This window comes from Chaetura pelagica, unplaced genomic scaffold (genome assembly GCF_000747805.2).
Source record: "Chaetura pelagica isolate M959 unplaced genomic scaffold, ChaPel_1.0 scaffold71, whole genome shotgun sequence".
Lineage (NCBI taxonomy): Eukaryota > Metazoa > Chordata > Aves > Apodiformes > Apodidae > Chaetura > Chaetura pelagica.
This window is the reverse complement of record NW_009952435.1, coordinates 4,520,125-4,540,228: the sequence shown is the minus strand read 5'-3', so window position 1 is coordinate 4,540,228 and position 20,104 is coordinate 4,520,125. Positions and strand designations below refer to the sequence as shown.

The following is a 20,104-nucleotide window of genomic DNA, read 5'->3' as shown; positions in this document are numbered from 1 at the left end:
ATTCCTGAGACAAGAAGTATGATGCCATTATAAGCAACTTACTTTATTTGAAAAAAACCCACCAAACTCTCCAGTTTTTACACAGATATAGTTATTAAAACCTAAACTGGGACTGGCAGACTCACTAGCAGATGTAATCTCTTTCCACTTGCATATGTTATTTTTCACACTTCTCTCAAGGCTCAGCTTCTCCTTCCCCCCAATTAAAACAAAATTGTGGTCTTTCATTGAACAGAATTTTTACTTGCAATTGGATTAATTAGGAGGAGGAAAACTGAATGTGGCTTTAAGGACTAATTTTTGAGACATATGCCCATTTCTTTTTCTGCCAGAACTTAGTATCTAAAAATGAATTATTGGAAAAGAATGTGAAGACTTCTTGGCAGAATGAAATCTCACAAAGAAGCAGTGTAACTTCATCACTAAAAGAGACAGTAAGCAGAGTCCCTCAATCCATGTGTAAAGATTTTGCTCTTTTGAGAGATGGTGTAATCTGCAACTTCTGACATTTTCAAGACTTGGCCACAAAAAGCTCTCGCAAGCTGGTCTACTATGATCTGGTCTGATGTTGGTGATAGCCCTCTTTTGAGTGAGACATTAGAGAGGAGAGCAAACTGTGAAACCATGAAGCGGCTCCCTTCTGAAAACCATGGCTAGAAACTTGTAATGCTACACAGGGACATGGAAGGACTTTTCTTTTGATACTCAATTATAAATGAACTCTGAATCAAACACAAGATATTGTAACCTTAGTACCTGCTGATAAGACCTCAAGTCTCCAGTCCTATAAGCCCTCAGAGACAACATCCCTCTGGGCCTGTACGTAATCCCCTGCCAGGGTAATAGATGTGGCAATTGCATCTTCATCTGTTTTCTCTGCTCTCTATTTGGAGCTGGGAGATACATATGCTGAGTGTCTCTTGAGGATGCATACAGTAAGGCTGAAGATGGCTATACCTACCCAAGCCCTTGGTCTTGGTTGTTATGTCCCTTCAGTTCCTTCAGCACAAGATTCCTCTTGGTATTAATTTAGCAAGAACTCTCTCTCTTTTCTCCAGCTCCACCCCACTCTCTCCTCCCACTCTTCGTGGTAGTAAAAACTAGTAAAGAGTGATCACCAGTAGGGAATTTGCTCTTTCTTTATCAGGCCATAAATGATCTCTTTGTCCCGCACCCCAGTTCCTCCTCTGACTTTCTGTACCATGGTTCTTTTGGCTCCTTTGGCAATGGCCTCACTATGCCCTCATGCTCTGGTTCTTCTGCGTCTGCTGAGGTGCTTTCACCAGCCATAATTCAGGCAGTATTTGGACCTTGCTCTGCTACTAATATGTTCAGAAGGTTTTCTACTGTTCTCAAAGTGCATTTGAGTTGGCCTGCCTACTTCCTCAAGTGCTAAAAAAGCTGCTTCTCTCAGATAAGTGTTCATCTTCAATTCCTTTGTGGATTGACTTCAGAGATGTCTTGGTTATTGTTGCTGCCCTTTCCTGTACATGTGCACTTCATAAAATATTATCCAAAGAAATTACAAAAGAGGAAGTAGCTGCTCTGAAAAAAAAAAAATACATCAGTTCCATTTTGCAGTTATGGGACTGCCTTCATTTCCTCTGAATGCCATACCCCAACTTTTACAAGAATAAGTCTTACAGGACTTGATCACTTTAGTGGAACCAATTGTTTTATATGAGAAAACACTTTAGCTCAGTGAGTCCAGATTTTTATATTAAGTAAAGATACTGAGACACTTCACAGCATGGGACAAAGTTCCATAGACAAAATCCATTTCCTTCTTAAGCCCAGTATATACTGGATGGCCAAAGGAAACTTCAGCACAAATGGCATAAAATAAATCTGACTCTGAAAATCTCTTGTTGTTTTACTAGTAGAGGAAAAGACTTCCTGTTTGACTTCAGGTTCTGAATTCTGCAGATGAATATCACACATATGTTAACACCATTTTTGCAGAGTCTTTGGAGGGCCTTATGCACAGCACCAAGGAATTGTTTTCCTTCTGCATCTTCTCTGCCTGGGAAGATGGGGAATCCCATGTTCAAAGGAACTGCCTGGGGTGCAGATAATCTAGGTTCTATCCACGACACTATTGCAGGTTTCCTACAACTGCCTTAAGCAAGTTAATGCCTCAGTTTCTCTATTAAGTGGGATTAACAAAATTTCCTAAGAACAGTTAAAGGAGAGATTTTAGTTCATGATGGAGCATAAGGAACTCAGATAGTCCAGAGGCTATGGCACAACATCTATAAATAAGCCTGCCAGCTGTTGGCTGAGATCCAACAATCTCACCACTGCCAGATGAGCAAGCCTGCCCTGCCCACATCTTCAGTACTTCACATGAGCTTTCCAATGCTTTTGATAGGCCTGAAACAGTAGTCCTTGCTCATGTGCAGCTCCCATTGAAGTTTGCAGACTTCAGGCCCCTGTTCTGGTGCTGTCCTGGTCACCTGCGTGCAGCTGCCCTTGGCTGAAGGCTTAATCTGCCCCATCCATGTCTTCTCCTTGCAGTCCATTTCACAGAATCACACAGAATCACAGAATTGTCATGGTTGGAAAGGACCTCTAAAATACTTGTTATGTTTCCAGGTGCTGCCCTCTGATGCCTATAGATATTGCCAGGTTTTAGTAGAGATGTCTTGCCTACCCACGCGTTGATAGTTTTGACATATTCTGGCTGCCTAAAGTTGCCCTGTACACCTGCTCTAAATGTATTCTCCAAATGGGTTGTGCTGCTCCATTTCATGCTGCAATTTTTTGTAATGCTTTCAGAAGAAATATGTTAAAATAATCATCATAAAAGAGATACTTGCTCCCTACACAGCCCTGAAATATTAATGGTGGAAAAATTCAGCTTATTTGCACTAAAAACAATATTGCACTCAAAAAAAAAGGGCATTTGGATGTTTCTGAATATCAGAGTTACAGGAAAATATCAATACTTTTTTTAAATTCAAATTATTCCACTGAGACTTTTAAGGTGCCACACAAGAAAAATGGGAATATAATTGGGAAAATACATAAATCTATAATCAAATAAACTTCACCTACTTAGTAAGGTGAGGATAAACATCTGTAACTTTCAGTATTTGTAACTTTTTTCTTATATTGCCTTGCTTAATAGCATGCGACCAGCCGTAACACTCAATAAAACCAAGCAGTGCAAGTTACAAATGCATTAATCACCAATCGCACATAGCAGGAAATCAAATCAAATAAAAATGAACGATGGCAATAATTCACCTTCAACATGCATTCTAGTTCCCAGGGTTAATGCAAGATCATGTGGTGCAAACATAAATCCGTGTGGTGGGTGTTTTTTTGAGGACTAAAGGAGGGGTTCATGATGAAAGTGGCAGAATGACATGCACACAGAAAAATATTGCTCTGTACACCAATAAATTACATAACAGCAAACCAACAGTGCAAACACTAATTATACTTTCCTTTTTACTAATTGTCTGTGGTCTCTTTTAAGTCCTTTACTGCTTGTGTTACAATTTTAAGAGTTTTTGTTGGTGTTAAATATAACCAACACACCCTCCCTGCCTTCAATTCAAGACCTTTTCTGTTTGTCCCATTCAGCCTGTGCTCTGCTGGAAGGTTATTATAATCTTGGCATTCATCTGTTGCATTTCTTTCAGAGAAACCACATAAGCAAAATCTGTTGGCAGGAATATTGTTGGTTTAGTATTCAGTAACTTCTAATATACAAGGAACATGATGCTAAAATTACGATGCTCTGTATGCTGTATTTTCCAATTATTTCACTCTAATAGCATCAGACAATGATAATATAAATCACAGCAACAATTAGCAGTGCATTATTTGTTTGAATAGACTAGAAGACATTCAAATCTATGGAATAAAAGAGGAAACTTAGGAAGACAGCACGGAACAATATAACAAGACCCTTTACTTTGGCACCTCAGAAGTTACATTCTTGCACTCATGCATCAGAAATCACTGCTAGCTGAGAGAAACTGTGATAAAACCACCGGTCTTTTGCCTGCTCCCCTTTTCACTTACCTTCTGAGGGCTGAGGGGTCTCACAAGGAGTGGAAGGGGTCTTCAGGTCTTCCTGAGACTCTATGGATGCTGGGCTGGTGCACTTGGGTACAGGTGAGGATGGGGCTGAAGGAGATCTCAGGTTCAAGGACAGCTCACTTCTGCCTCGGCTTACGCTCCGACTCTTCAGTTCCTTCTCATACTCCTCCGCTGCCAACCTCTCCAAGTATTTGTATCTGAAAGTTAAATTCCAGAGGGTTTCCGTAAAGAAAAAGAAGTCTGTGGCTGATGCTTGGTTACGGATGAAACACCTGCAGAGAAAGAGCTGACTTCCTGACACAAGGGGTACAGCACTCAACTGCCTGCCTGGTCAATCTGCTAGAAAGCACACACAAAGCAAAGACTATTGCCCTGAAAAACATTAAATTGCTCATAGCAAAACAAAAGCAAAAACCAGCAGAGTTAAAGAGTCCTTAGATTTAGTATTGCGTCTGCATAGTCCTTCTCCTTTTGCAAGCATTTGTCTGTCCTCCTTTTCACCCTCCACCTCCTCCCTCTCCTCCTCCTCCTCCTCCTCCCAGCCCTCCCTCTCTAAAACTAAAACTGGAGGGGAAAAAAAAAGAAAAAGAAAAAACCAAGAACCTCCAAAGCCAGAGCCCCTTAATACTGATGCAAATAGTCAAAGTCTGAGACTTGCTGCAAGGAGAGGAAAATGGTTCAGTGCAGCAGACAAAAACAGATCTCCCTGAAAACAATACCAATAATAAATGTTTGGATTGAATATCTTAAGTCTCTGAACCTGCTTCTATTTGCTCTGAGAGCAATGCACTGGAATTCACTTTGTTCTCTCCAGAGTCTACAATGGAAAGTTTTCTTTTTTTTATTCTAAAAAATTTCTCTGCCGGACTCAGACATCCAATAGCTTGGACCTGACGTCACATGTAGTTTATTCATCAAAGTCACTTTAAAAGAACAAAGATACATCTGTTTTGCATTTTAGGCAGGCAGAACTCACTAACTGTTTATTAAGACCAGCTACCAATCATATTCTTCACAGTGTGCTTTATACATTTCGACCAAAATAACTTTGAAATATGTGCCTCTTCCAGATGTCTGCTAATTTTATCCACTATTATTTGCTAAGGAATAAATTCATGAATACAGCTGGATTGGGCTTTAGACTGTTTGTCTTACCCACAAGTGAACTGTTAAACAGGTTAATCAAGTCTATTGCTAAGTCCCTGAAACACTGTGGTCATCCTCCTACAACCCACTGTTGTAAACACTTTGTAATAGGGAACACCTCCCCCCTTCTGCCTCACTGACAGCCCAAATTAGTGTACGAGGGTGCGTTAAAGCAGGCAGGGTAAAGAAGTCAGCCATATGTGGTAACAAACATGCTTAGTACATATGGTAGCCACACATGCATGCACATTTGCAAATATCCATATAGAGCATAGAAAAGTGTCTTTGAAGAGCAGTCCTTGTGTTTTTGGAGGCAATTTGCTTTATTGCAAATGGCAATAATGAAGAACAAACTAATTTTCTCTTATTCCTCCAGAGGTATGCACAAGCTTTGAACAAATTCTGCAAGAAAAAGAACCCCTACAGACTCTGGATGAAAATGTAACCAACCACATACTTGTATGGTTATAAAATAGGAACTGTTTACAGTTCTAACGTGAAGCCAATTCTCAAGAATAATTTTTGCCTTTTCAATAGAGGAGAAAGCCTTTTACTGGCATTTGCATAATGTTTTGTTACAGTTCATGAAGCCAGTCCTTCTTCTGACGTTGGTCACTTACGTATTGCGCCTTCCGCCTCCTCAGAAGTGGAGCAGATGGGACTTCAGGCTCATAAAGAGCCATTCAGACTGATCACAGCTCAAACAGGTACAGCCCAGCTGGCTGCCACCAGGAAAGGTTTTGCAGTTTGCCAACAGGCTACAACAAAGATCTGGATGGACCCCTCTGTAACAGGGGGAGCTACAATATTTTTATTGCCCTCAGCTCTTTTTCAGCTGCTTTAATGTTTTAGCTTCTGTAGCTGTGCACTGCACAGCCAGCCAGCAGAGCAGAGGACTATGATCAAGATGTGCCTTCTCAAAATCTACCCATTGATTGTAGTGAAAGAAAAAAGGGAACCAGAACAGCAACTCTCATGGCAGGACATTAGCATAACTAGTTATCAGTTGAGAAGCCTAATAAGCAGTTACAGCAACTTAATCAAGGCATAAAAATAATTCACGAATCCATTATTAACACCACACTTGACAAATGACTTTTTTTGGTTTGTTTTTTTCTGCCTAATGTCTTAACAAGGAATACATGCCAGCATCAAAAGGCTCATGAAGATCTAAAATCTGAGGAGTGGAAAGGATCAGCTACCATCCCTCCACTGCAGTTCCTTCCTTCAGTATAGGACTGACACATTGCTTCTGTACACACTGGCATAATCCTTTATCTCATGGAAATTTGCAGACATCATCACAGCTATGCCATGCTTCTCATAAATGTGACACTCCATTTATCATCTTCAAGTAGATGAAAATATCATTGCAAGTTTTCTAGGTCTTGGAGCAATGTGCCAAGGGCAACTTAAAATATTTATGTACCAACAAAGTAACAGGGTGGAGAAAATCTGAGCTGTAAATCAGCCTAGAGATGGCTTAGGAGCTCACCTTTCTTGGGCTTATTTTTAAATCACCCCTGGGAAAATACCCAAACAAGCAAAGTAAAGAAGGCCTCAAATAATCAATCAGTGAGAACACATTAAATGAATGGTACTGAGTTACACACAGACCCCTTGAAACTGCAGGAATCTTTCTCCCTCATACCAAGGCCACTCCAGAGCCACTGGAAAAGTGGGCGTCTGTACTCTGGGGCTCCAGAGCGATGTAGTAGTACACAGAATGCTCCAGAGATCTAACCAAATTTAGACGAACAAGTGCCTTTCCTACATACTCAATAGTATTTCCTACTTTTCCAAACTGACAGGGAAAAAGTATACAGTGTAGATTTTGATTAGGATTTTGGCACCTTGTCTGTATGATTTTCTTTAAGTCCATGCATTCTCTTAAAACAATTGAACATGCAACTTGCTGTAGGAAATGCAACTTCATTTGTGCAAAGGTGTTTGTTTAAAAAAAAGAGAGATTGCTTTTAATTTGTTTTGAATCTTTCTGAGAAGCATGCTTGCTGCAAAAAGGTTTTACTGAGGTAAGATCCATGTATGATGCTTACATGCTTAGATGTGTCTCATTTCAGAAAATGCTTTAACTACTTGTATTTATTTTAGTTGGAAGGACCAAGGAAAGCCCATCCACTTTCTCTTACTCTTAGGGATGTCAAAATCATTTTTTAGTATTAGCTATTTCAGGCATAATAGACCAGCCTTTAGTTTGCAGCAAAGGGCTGCCTCCTCTATGATGGTTTTGTAGAAAGCACAAAAACCTGAAACCAAAAGGCAGCAAAACAATGACTTCTGAGATGGCTGCTCTCCTATTTTTATAATGTAACTCCAATTCTTGACAATCCAAAAGTCCCTCCAGAGACTAATCTCTAGAGGACCATAAAAGCAGAACCAAAGCAATCTGGATGATTTTTCATCTACTATTTGTTCAGTAACGTGCACATTTTCCAGGTAAAAACAAGAGCTCCCTCAAGGGTGTAATTACTAGTGGAGGTAGAGATGAAGCTACCGAAGGGCAAAGGTCTTCAGTCAAGTATTCCTTTAAAAATGTGCTTTCATAAGCACTTAGCTCCCAGCCTAGCCCAGAGTTGCTAAACCTATTTAATTGAATTAAAAAAATAAAGCAAAAAAAAAAAAAAAAAAAGGTCAGTCCCTTTAAATACACTATTTAAACAAAACTAAAACAATGCCCCAGTCATAAACACTGCTATGCTCTGTCATTTACTCCCTGATCTTTAGAGAGACTGGCATAGAAAACTTGGCCCTGCAAGATTAAAAAAAAAGCTGGGAGTGGGTCAGAACCATTTCCATTAGCCTGTAACTGCAGTTTTGCAATGCCTGTGACCCCAATTTCCTTTATCCTCAGTTGCCTTTTCTGACCCTCCAGAAAGCTTGGGACCCACTGGGTGAGAAACACAGGCTTATTCAATTTATAACTATTGTAAATTTGGGCAAATTTCTGAGGCAAACGGAGTAAGCTTATTTCCCACACAAACAGATAAAAGATAGATCATCAATCATTCTTATGCATTCCAGTCCCACTGCTCTTCATTTATTGCTGTGCTTACAGCTGGACTTCATTCTCCACTTCAATGAAATAACTGCTTTCTCATACAAGTCTTTTGGAATAAAAGTGTTCTATGCATGCAGAGTTAAAAATGTAAATACACAACAGCTCCACAGTAAAGAAGCTAGGAAGTGCAAACAACCAAAGGGAAGGATGGATGTGTTATATACAAACCTCTCTTCTCTTGCTTGTCTTAGTTCTTCTCTTTTATCTAAATAATCGCGGCTAAAAAGAGAATTGCAGTAAATTGCAGAGGAAACCAGAAGAATAAGGTAAGTAAGAAGTATAAATACAGTAGGAGAAAACAAGAGCAGTACAAACGAGTTGATCAGAAACAATGAAGGCAGTTGTAGACAAAAATTATTTGTTTTTGTAAAAAAGGTTGAAAAGTATGTGTGTACACTTATCCATGCATACACTACAGGTATGTGTACACCACCTGAGTTTAAGCTCACTACAGGTAATTACAAAAAAACCCCCCACAAATCAAGAATTTGAAGCACATTTTGAAACCTGGTATCTGAAATGAGATACAATAAACTGGACTCATCCATAATGAGCAGGCGCATTAGTAGCATTTAAACCATCCTTCATTTTCTCTGTCTAGAATGCCCCAAAACAGGGACTGGGCCCCCTGGCCAGCTAGACCAAGGCAGGGAACGCACCGTATCCGTCCTCTTTCTCATATACCTCTCACTGTGTTTTAGTTGCCATGGTTGGAAACAGGACAGTAGACTGGCATTACTCAGTAGGACAATTCCTCATGAAGGATCATTGGACAGGTAACAACCTTTCACTCTTTTATTTTTCACCCTGATTTTTAGATATAAACCTCCCTCCATCTTAGCTGCCCCTCCCACAGCTCCTCAAGTAACTCAGCTATTTAGCTTTTGCTAAGTCAACTTTGCTGGATGTCTGAGAACTGTGATTTCAGGCAGGCCTGTTACATCCACAAATGTGGATGCAAATTTAACTCAGGGCACAGCAGAACCCAGTGCATGTCCAGCCTGTCTCAATATCACAGCAAGATACATCCTAACAATATATTTTTAATATTGTCTTTAATCTGGTGGACAAAACTGATAAGACTTTCACCTTATCTGTTAGATTCTTCCACAGTGATACCAGAAAGATTTTCAGAACTACTCCATTTATGAATAAAACACTATTTTTTCTGTGTACATTCTGTCATGAAATTAATTACTTATCATCTACTATACTAATAGCTGTCAAACATCTGCTTGCAAGTGCTCTTTAAGAAATGTCCATTAATATGGAACATAAATTACTGTTTCAGGCTTTCTCCACATCCTTGTAATCCCTAAGCTGGTTATATATTTTCAGAGTATTCTTCAGAATTACAATAGCTGTGGGAATAACTCCAAGGGGAAAAAACCCAAACCTCTAGGAATTTTTCAGTAGGCAAATTTAAACATTACTCTTCCCCTCTGAAAACCTTCACTCTTCCCTACAGCTGAAGAATAACCCTTATATTTTAGGACATGTTGTTTTATAAATGCAATGGGTACAATAGTCCTTCGACTGAGAAAAATGTTCATTATGTAAAGCATTCCTTTTGCTAGCAATAGCCTATGAAGGTTTTTAATGCCTCTCCTAAAACCAAGCTCTTTCACAACTGGTGATGCTCTCCTTTAAATTATCCTCAATTTGTCAATAATGGTGCCAGAACCTAGTGCAATGTTCTCGAGGCAGAGTTGGAAGGAATGAGATAACAAATGAGTCATGATGGTAAATCCAGTACTGCTCACATGTTTAAAGACTCTGAATTGCAAGTGCTATTTTTAATCAAAAATACATTTTCAGAGACTGGATTTCTAGCCAGACTGATGATATGATAATGTAATCCCAAGAACTCTTATGAAACTGTCCATGACCGTTACTGTTTGCTGTGACTTTATCCTCCTCCTGCCAGACTGTTTAACCAACTCTGGGATGCTGTCTGTCTGTGAAGTTTGGTGGCTTTGGAGACCCTCTAGACTCAAGTTGTAACTTTTACATGACCAGGAAACTGAAATCTAGAAGATGAAAACACTGGGCATTGAAAAATTATCATCTTAAATATGCAACACAATAATGATGTTTGTTAACCAGTTTCTGACTCTGTACTAATGGGGTGAAGATTAATATTTTAAATAATTTGGGGTTTGGACTTTAAGGAAGCTCTTTGAGTGACAAAACAACTGCTGTAGTAAACCCTAGTGAAATGTGCAGATCTGTTACTCCAATAGGTCAAGCTGCCAAATGTCCTGGTGGCTTTTTTGGTCTGGGAGTTTCCTTTCTGCAAGATCATGTTGTCTGTCCATGGCAGGCTGCTTCAGCCTGATGATAGCACTTAGAGGGAGAGTTTTTGGAAGAGGCTTGAAGACTGAGACCTGATTGTTTCTGCTTCAGAAGAACTTGGGCAGCTGTTGGCTGCCAAAGATTCTATTATGGTGCTCTTCCACCTTCCCTCTGCCTCTCATTTTCTTCTAAACTAGCTATCTTCTGGAGCCAGGAGACTATCTCCTTCAACCGACCAACCAATCCACGACTACTAAGTTACTCCTCTACCCAAATTCACTATGACACAGATCTTTTCCACTTCTTTCTAAAGAGATGATTACAGTGACAGCAATCCTGCATACTAATATACAAGCTTGTATGAAACCCAGTGTAATCTTTTTCCATAAATACCAACTGTAAGGCTACAAAACTTTTATCCTACCATTCTTTAGATTACTACATTATGTCTTCTAACTACTAAAAATATGTTTACTTTTCACTCCTCTGTAGGAAGAAGCCAACTGGTTTCTTAGTGTGCATAATTTGGACTGTAGGAAAACCACATCAGGTATAGGCTCCTTATCTATCCTAAGCTCACTGCAGTCTTTGCTGATGCCTGTGCTGGGATTTCCAGGCCTGGATTTAACAGGAAAAGAGGGCTTGTCTCTTACTATCCTCAGACAGCGCTCCCTGGGATCCCACAGCACACAACACCTTCTCAGATGTTAATTCAGCTGGGGCCTTTGTCTGGCCAAGGTCTGCGCAATAATTTTAGTAATTACTTTCTCTGAGTTGCTTTTTCCAGAAGGAAGAGACAAATGTGCAGAAAAGCAGTTTAAAAACACTTCTGTATATCCCAAGACAGCAAAAAACACTTACTTTGCAGAACATAAAAGCAAAAAGATGTCTCACTGATGTTCCTTCCACCCTTCTTGATACCTTCCTCCCACTGTTTCATCTTCAAACCCTATGCCTCACTGAGATTACACTCTGAGGAGTATCTTAGCCAATAAAACCTGGCATCTGCAGATATCTAGTCAGTCTAATTTGGAAGTACATAGCTGTCTTTAAAAAACTGCTGGTTTATTAAATGCTAAATTTCATCAGGATGTGTTTAATATATCAGTTCTTAAGTTACTTAGATAAAGAAATATATCTAAAGAGACATATGAACCATTCATCAATTCAATTATTTATCAGTTGAATATCTCAATGATTTACAAATCCATCACATGTGAAAGTAACAAACTAAGAGAAAAATTGTTTCCTACTTGAATTTGTTTCTTTCTTCACGTTCTATCCTTTGCAACCTTTCTTCTCTCTCCTGACGTCGTCTTTCTCTTTCTGCTGCCAAGGACTCCTGGTGTTGCCGAAAAGATGATGTAAGGAGACCACCCAAAGCTGGCCTGCAGAGAAGGAAGATCAGATTTCTCAGTGTCACTTTTATTGATTATACTGGCAAAAAGTGAGTAGCAATCATTCAGCAAGTAACATAATCCCAACCAACAGAATGACATGGTAATATTTATGTACAGGCGCTTCAAAGCACTGGCTAAGTATCTTCTTGCTAACTTGATTTTAGATACTGTGATTATCTTAAGAATGACACAGATAGGATAGGCTTCTTAAATTGCCAGATTACTGAAGCACAAATAAAGTAAATGTAAGAATTCTTCAGTCTATTTCAAGAGTAATATTGCATATTTTTTATTTTATTTTATTTTTTATTTTTTTGGTACTGTATGGTCCTGGTAACTGAAAAGCTGAATCCTGTAATGGATTTTTGAAATTTTGAAGAAGAAAAAAGCTTGAATACCCAGCACTTTCCAAACATGTCATGCAATGATCCTAAAACCAGATTTGTCACAAATACCAGAGACTCCTATATAAAGAAAAACAAAAGAAGATTTCACAATGTCTTTCAGAATTTGTAGTAGTTGCGTATCTTTCCTTTATGTGTTAACAAAATCTGTTATCATTATTTCCTTGCTGCATGTGCTGCAAGAGTAATACAAATCACCTATATGAACATATCAGTAAAATACACAGAGACAACATAGTTAGTGACAATAAGCAAATGGCATAAGAATTGCTACAAAAAATTAGAATGGGACTGGAGAACAGATTAGCCATTTTTATATCCTGCCCAGGGCAGGATTTAGTCTTCTCAAAACACTCTTGAAAATTGTTTGCCTGATCTGCCTTAAAAATTGTTAATGATGGACACCCCACACCCATCTAGTGCTTCACTAACCCTACCAGCCAGAAAAGTTTATCTGCTCTCTAGCCTGTTGTCACCATTTGACTCGGGTCCGACAACAAACCAGGACACCTGTTATTTTTTTTTTTTCCATTTAGAACCAATTGTTCTTGTTCTGTCCACAGTGAATAAAACAAACACTTTATTATGACCTGCTTTATGGCTAACCATGAATTAATCCAAAAGGGGACTTTCAATGCAGTCCTCTGCCCATAACTAGGAGTGGGATGCTCCATAGTTGGTTACTGTAATAAAGAAGGCTCAGTGTTCCCACCAGCAATGCATATCAAACGTCCAGCTGTATTTCAGGAGGCTGCTAAGATTCATGAGATAAGGCAAATAAATGCCCAGCCAAAAGAGTGGGACTCTTTCTGCTCAGAAATTGCATCCTTTACAATAAAGTATTTTCAAATATATAAATAATTGTTTTTTCTATGAGATTAAACAGCTTCAAGTAGCAAATACACTTTTAAAAAGTTACGTTTATATTAATTTATAGTTTGGTCTTGACACTTTTTATTTTATTTTATTTTTATTATTTTTATTTTTTTTTACTGCGTGTAGTACTTGGACTAGGAGAGTGGCTCCTCTCATACATTCTTCCCACAACTTGGTGGTACTGGTACCACTAACCTCTATCTTGGCAAGAAACTGAGCAAACACATCTATTTTTTTCTCTTGGACAGGAGAAATCTCTACTATATAGGTAAGCTTTATACAGATGTAGATGTATCCACACTGATGGAATTAGACTGATAAAATCAAAAAGACATAAATCACATAGACTGGTTCCTGTACATCGTTGTAACATGAGTTTTGCAATGAAAGGATTAATGAGAGAAATAGATCCTGCCTTTTCTGAAAAGAAACTAAACCCTGTCTAAACGAAGGTTCCCAAACCAGGAACGCAAACCTGAATAATTTTTTGTTATTTTTTAGAAGTCAGACCATTTTCCTTATTTATTTCCATGCCTATGGCTGCACAATGTAGACTTTCAGCGTAACAGCACAAGTACACCAGTGAAAATAGGTGCAGAAGAAAACATAAACATAACACTATCATCCTGATGAGTCTATGTCTGTGTGAGCAGCAATGCCACAAAACATAACCATTCAGCCCCACTGGCAGCAGGGCAATATGAATAAAATTTCAATAAATTGAATTTCAATATGTCATATCCCACCCGCATAAACATTACATAAGATGGTATAAAACTTGATATTCTGTAAGCCTCCCTGCTGGCACTCCTCCAGAGCTACAGTATCAATGCTGGATCACTCTCAAAACCATAAAAATCTCTAATATGCCTCAGCACTAAGAAAAGGGGGAAAAAATATCCCTGAACCCTAACAGTTAAGTATGTCTGGTGAATTTTTCCTCAAACATATTTTATTTTAACTTATGACCTTTTCGGGCATGTCACAAGAAAAAGCTCTCAGCAGAAACACTGGCACCACTGTGCTAAGATTCAAGAGCTAGAGCTCCATTCCTGTGATAGCTTGCAAATTCATGGCAATAAGGTCAGGTATATAATCAGATATTGCTCTATGAAGGAGAAAACTGGTTAGTGCCTCCACATGAAAACATCTGGAAATAAACAAGAAGAGATGCAAAAAGAGGGTTCCTATCATGTCTGCTTGTATTTGTTCTGTGTTTTTAGCTTGCTATCCCACCCCATCCTAATGTAAGGAAGTTATGACTTAATAAAAACTGAAGGAAAATTAAAGGATGGGGTGATGCCGGAAGACCAAAAGAATGATTGTAGCATCTAGCAGGTTGGAAACCTTCAGCTCTAACTAAGCTCTTCAGGGCTTCATAGTAAATATCTTCTTATCCACAGGACTATAGAACAATCATATGGAGATGTGCAGCTCAGTCCTGCAGACAGGATTCTAACCTGACCCTGGTAGTAAAATGTCTCTACATGCTGATTTGGAGGTTTGATCTAGCACAGTTTGGCCAGCATTGCTCACATGGCTAAAATTTTCAGATTTATAAACTCCAGCCTCACAGTCTGAATAAAAGATCCACAGCCACTACAGCCAGAAAAAAAGCCAATGCCTATTAGTTTGCCACCTCTTGGAAGCTGTTCAAATCAATAATAACTAGCCAGAACTTGGTATTTCCCACCAGCTACTTTATGAATTCATACTTCAGCTGAGTTACAAGCTACAGTATAGCATGTACACACTAACTTGATTCAATTAATTTGTCCCAAATGCGACAGTTCTGGGCTTCCATAAAACAGTTCATTGCATGAAATGGTTAAAACTAACAGACAAAGCTGTGAGAAAGTTCTGCTGAAACAGGTTATCATTAAACAAACAGGACTATGGCCAGCTGACTCCTTGTGTGGCACTGACTTCCTAAAATACAACAGTCAGACTTCGGGTTTTAGAAAGTCATAGAATCTTTAAGGTTGGAAAAGATCATAAAGTTCAATCATCAATCCAACACCACCATGCCAACTAAACTATGTCCTGAAGTGCCACATTTTTTTAACATCTTCAGGGATAGTCACTCCTCTGATTCTCTGGGCAGCCTGTTCCAATGCTTGACCACTCTTTCAGTAAGAAATTCTTCCTGGAAGAGTGGTCCAAGAGTCTTATTTAGAAAACATGCAAAGAAACATCACTCATACTGCTGAGTTAGCGCTCACTTAGTGCTTAGACCCTGCAGTGTGCAACCCACTTGACCAGACAGATGTCCTCTCAGTGTAAGACCACACTCACACCAAATGCTGAAACCATTTGCTATATGAAACCTCCTAACCTCACAACTTTACTGTTGATATCAAACACTTTCAATCAAATGCTCAGCTGGTATTTGGGTACAACAATCCTCTATTTAATGTGAACTGCAACTGTAGATGAGCAGATGTTAATATCTAGTAAATTCTATCTGTAATTTGCTACACATGCATAAACTAAACCTGGAGGTAACAGGTGTTACTTTCAGGGTGTACAAACCTGTACAACAGCCAGTAGGAAAGGCAAGCAGTAGGAAGTTTTCCTCAAATATTCTAAACAATTTGAGAAGGGATTTGTTGGTGTTTGGCTTGTCTATAAAAGATGGGGATTTTTGTCCCTATACCCCTTTGGCAATAAGGCTTTAAGAAAATGTTCCCTTTTGCTGAAATCACTTGAATTGCAAATGGTAACTGGAATGGCAAAACCAGCTGGTGGGAAGGCTTGGGCTGAGTCTTCAGGTAATTTTGGTGCTTTGATACTATTTGAAGGGTGACAGTACACTGAGGCCTCAGGAATATTTAAGTCGTACTTAGGCTGCATTTTTAAAAAGCATAAACAGGTAAAGGGCTAAAAAACCCCACACCTGGCATTGAATCAAAGGTAGTAAGAGATTTTAGCAGAAAAGAGTATGTGAACATTCAATGAAAGTGTTTGAGCGATCACTCACAAAACGGGGTTATAGCTAATACATGCCAGCATTTTAATGTTGGTGTCATATGTTACCAGCTGGTAATATCAACCATTTGTTCAATTCCACAAATATAATCCAGAAGGGCACTTACTCTGACTATTTTTAGTCTTGTAGAGAACGCAAGGCTATTAAGAATGGTCTGTTAATACAAAAATATTAAGACAAGCTTTGTCCTGCTTGCTGTTAAAACCAGCAAAAGCTAAATGAGCTGTGTTATTACACTCTCATTCCAGAAAGAAAACACACAGCAAGAATATGTCTAAGTCTGGGGATCTGGGGATAGCTCCACACCATGGCATTAGGATCTGGGGACAAAAAGGTCATTAGTTACTTACCTTGATGGAAAAATGTAGGAAAGAGCAAAGAATAGGGAAAAAAAAAAAAGAAAAAAAAAAGGAAAAAAAAGGAGGCAACAAAAAATACACAAGGCAGAGGATATCACTAAAAAGTTTTACTGTAGGCCAAAACTCTTCTGAATACAAATTCAGGTAACCTGACCTACTGCATTTACTGAACAGTGAATCAGTAATCATTATTAAAAACACAAGCCCAGGAAGACAAGGTATCTCACACTTTTTGCAAGTACTTGGACGTTTCTGACAATACTGCATCACAGATTATGCACTGTGAATATGCAACCTAAATTACTCTACTCTTGTTGAAAATTGATGGAAATCTGTCTTACTGGAAGCTACTTTATTACAGCAAAATTGTTTTATTTCCATTAACTCTTAAATACCCTTCTACTGTGGCTGCATTTTCCTCCCTTGGTTGAATTTTTAAAATTTGCTAAATGAAGTGGATACCTATAGCAAGAATACAAAATACAAATGTGTATTTTTAGGAGCTAAAAAAAATTAACAGATGAGTTATGAAAGGAAATCCCTTTAGGTCATAAGGTTAATATTCAGGATTTTCTTTAATATAGCAAGGGTCAGGATTGTTAATATCCTTAACAAGGAAGCACTAATTACCCTTTTTTCCGAAGTGCTCCTGCTCCAGCAGTCATGGGAATGCTACAGAAAGAGAACAGCAGTCGGTAGCTCCTACTCAGGCCTTAAGTAACTCTAAATGTCTCTTGAGTTTAACAAAATAAATTTGCTTTCCAGCTTAAAGAGAGACAAAAGAGGAGGCAAAGCTGCCAAGAGCCATATTGCTTTTCACAGTTAAAGAAACTCTCCGTGTGTTATGTCTCCCTACATGACAGGGCAAACTCAAAAGCATGTTGATATAAGATTTTGCAAACAGACTAAACATTACTTGAGGAATCTTTACAAAACTTCTCTCAAAAATAAACACAAAATTGAGAGATAAAACTACTGACTAATGCTTCCTTTGAGAAAGAAATTTGAGAATGACCAAGAGAAGACTTGATCAACATTAGACTTTTTACTTGCCTGAGGGGCTATATAAAACAAAGCTACAGTGGGGCAGAGCTATGTGGAGCCAGGGCAATGCACAGGGACTCCTTACATACCCGCTGCTCTCACAGACTGATGTGCACAGGTTTCAGACTGTGTTTCTGTCTTTCTCCAGTGTGTGGCTTCTCATCCTCATCCAAGTCACAAGCTGCCTGGAAGTGGCTTGCACAGCCCCTCCTTCCCATAGATTCAGTCTAAGCAATGTGTCCCCTGAGCATCAGCACCATGCACTGCGTGTTCAGCCAGCACCAGGCTGCAGTGTGAGACCAGAACCCGCCTCACGCTGTCTGTTTAAACATATGCCCTGTGCTGAAGCCTACAAAGCTGCAATCAACAATACTGCTTACACAGTAGTTTGACAAGCAGCTAAGCCAGTGTAAGCCATCACAGTTTCCCAAATTGTAAATCATCAAGTAATTCCTAAGGTGGCTTTTCCTCTTAACGTCTCAGCAATAAAGCTGAGGCTTTTGCCCTGGGCCACTATTATTAACTACCAAGCTATCCCTTCCTCATTATGTTATTCAGAGTGAAAGATGTGCTTGGCATTTACCACAAGAAAAAACACTCGTGGTCTCTGGCCTCAGAGCCCAGAAATACATATTAAGACACAGAGAAGATAGCAGAAGCAGAAAGAGTAGAAAGCCAAGGAAAGAGGAGCTGTTCTTGGAGAGCAGCAGCTTTGTAGGCTGTATAGTGGGTTTTGTTTTATAGGTTTCCTGGTTTTCCTTAGTGCTTAACAGCTGGAATAAGGTAACTCCAGAGTGCAGAATAGTGATAGATGGCTAATAAAAAAAAAAACCAAACAAACACAAAAGAAAAATTAGAGAACCTGCCAAGAAACTTCATCCAGCAGCACCTCCCTGGTGTTGTCAATTACAAGGACTTGTAATTTTAGTAGAAAGTATAACTAAAAGGCTATTTATCAATCTCAGGCAGTTTTTTTGTTTGTCTGTATACTTTAAAAAGACATAAACTTGAAAAAACCCACCAGATTTAAAGAAAATCACTGTTTCAAGCAACTACAGAGGAAACACAACTCAAAAGTACAGTATTTGCAGAATGATGCTGCTCTTCATGTTTACACTTCAGGTATGGTATTTAAAGTCTCTAAAAGCAGTGTAGAAAAGATCACCTATAATCTAATCATGTTTCATGTTCATCTCAGTGTCTATGTGCACCTGTTGCAGAAATAAATGCATGAAGGCACATTTCCTTTAAAAGATATATAAGAACATGGAGATGGTCACTCAATAGTCAAGTCCTGCATCACAGGAGCTTAAGGTAAAGTACTGCTGTAGATAATAAAGCAAGCAGGACAGAAAACAGGTTAAGGGATACGAAAAGTATTTCTCCTTTCTTAAGTCTATTTTCTAACAGTCTGGAGAAGTTGGAGAGTGCATCAAACACAATTAATTTGCAAACACCATAACAGGCCCTTACCAAGCTTGGAGATTTGGAAGAACTTCAGAGGGATAAGCCAGAGGTGGAGACTAAGCTCACAGTGACTGGCCAAGAGAATCCAGAGGTGGAGGTTTGCAAGCTGGACTTTCTGGCATTTGATTTAACAGACAGAGGTAAGGGAATGGGGACCGTGAACTACTGCTAATTCAGTACACAGTGCCTTGTGAGGAAGACTTTTTGAGCTAAGGTATTTGCACTGCTGTTTCATGGTCAAGCCCAATGAGAACTGCCTCCTGACAAACATATCAGAAGAAACCTACCTTGATAAATGTACAGCAGGAGACAAAGAATATTTTACAGGCAACAGAATGAATTAAAGCTGATGCCAAACTCAGGAGCTCTTGCCTTCAAAGTTAGATGCTTTCAGGGTCTCATTTAACTACGGCCATGACCAACAATTTCACCACCAAAAGCACACCCTGAGGGGGTGTGAAGCTTCACAAGTAATGAATTTGCTGTCTAGCTACAGATTCTAGGTTGCAGCTTTCAATTTCAGTGACCATCTCAGATGCAAAGTTGGAGGAGGCAATCTTTGCCTAGGCAGAAATATCCTAGGTGTGAGCACAAGGCATGGACATAAGGGAGAATCTTACACCTTCTTCCCTCAGGCAAAGCAGCAACTCAAGGGTACAGAAAAACACTTTTCTTCCTGGTGTGCTCCAGACATGCCTTGCTCTTCCCCTTTGTTAGCAAAATTTATGAGGCTTAGAAATGGAGATGGATAAATTTATTTTTTCCTTTGGGAACAGGGAGAGAATTAATTGCTGATTTCAGTTGTGAAAAGTGGGAGGAGTACATTTTAGGAGCAAAGCAGTTTTTGGCAGCTGAAAACAGGAGGACTGGGTTATACTTCTGCATTAGGAGCGATTTTCACAACAGGAGAGACAGGAGAGAATTAATATACCCTGCCTTCTCCCAAGACAGGTTGAATAGAAAGTGCCCTGCAATTTGCTGTCCTTCAGCAG

The 20,104-nt window shown here is 39.1% G+C and overlaps 1 protein-coding gene across 1 annotated transcript in view; it reads right to left on the bottom strand.

Moving 5' to 3' along the window:
* The window catches only part of FHOD3 (formin homology 2 domain containing 3), a 341,206-nt gene that overhangs the window by 65,053 nt on the left and 256,049 nt on the right, over nucleotides 1–20,104 (bottom strand). The window contains exons 13-14 of the mRNA XM_010008354.1: nucleotides 11,827–11,961; nucleotides 4,036–4,250 (exon numbers count right to left, since the gene is read on the bottom strand). Coding sequence (XP_010006656.1) covers nucleotides 4,036–4,250; nucleotides 11,827–11,961 — 350 coding nt within the window. The remainder of the gene's footprint in view (nucleotides 1–4,035; nucleotides 4,251–11,826; nucleotides 11,962–20,104) is intronic.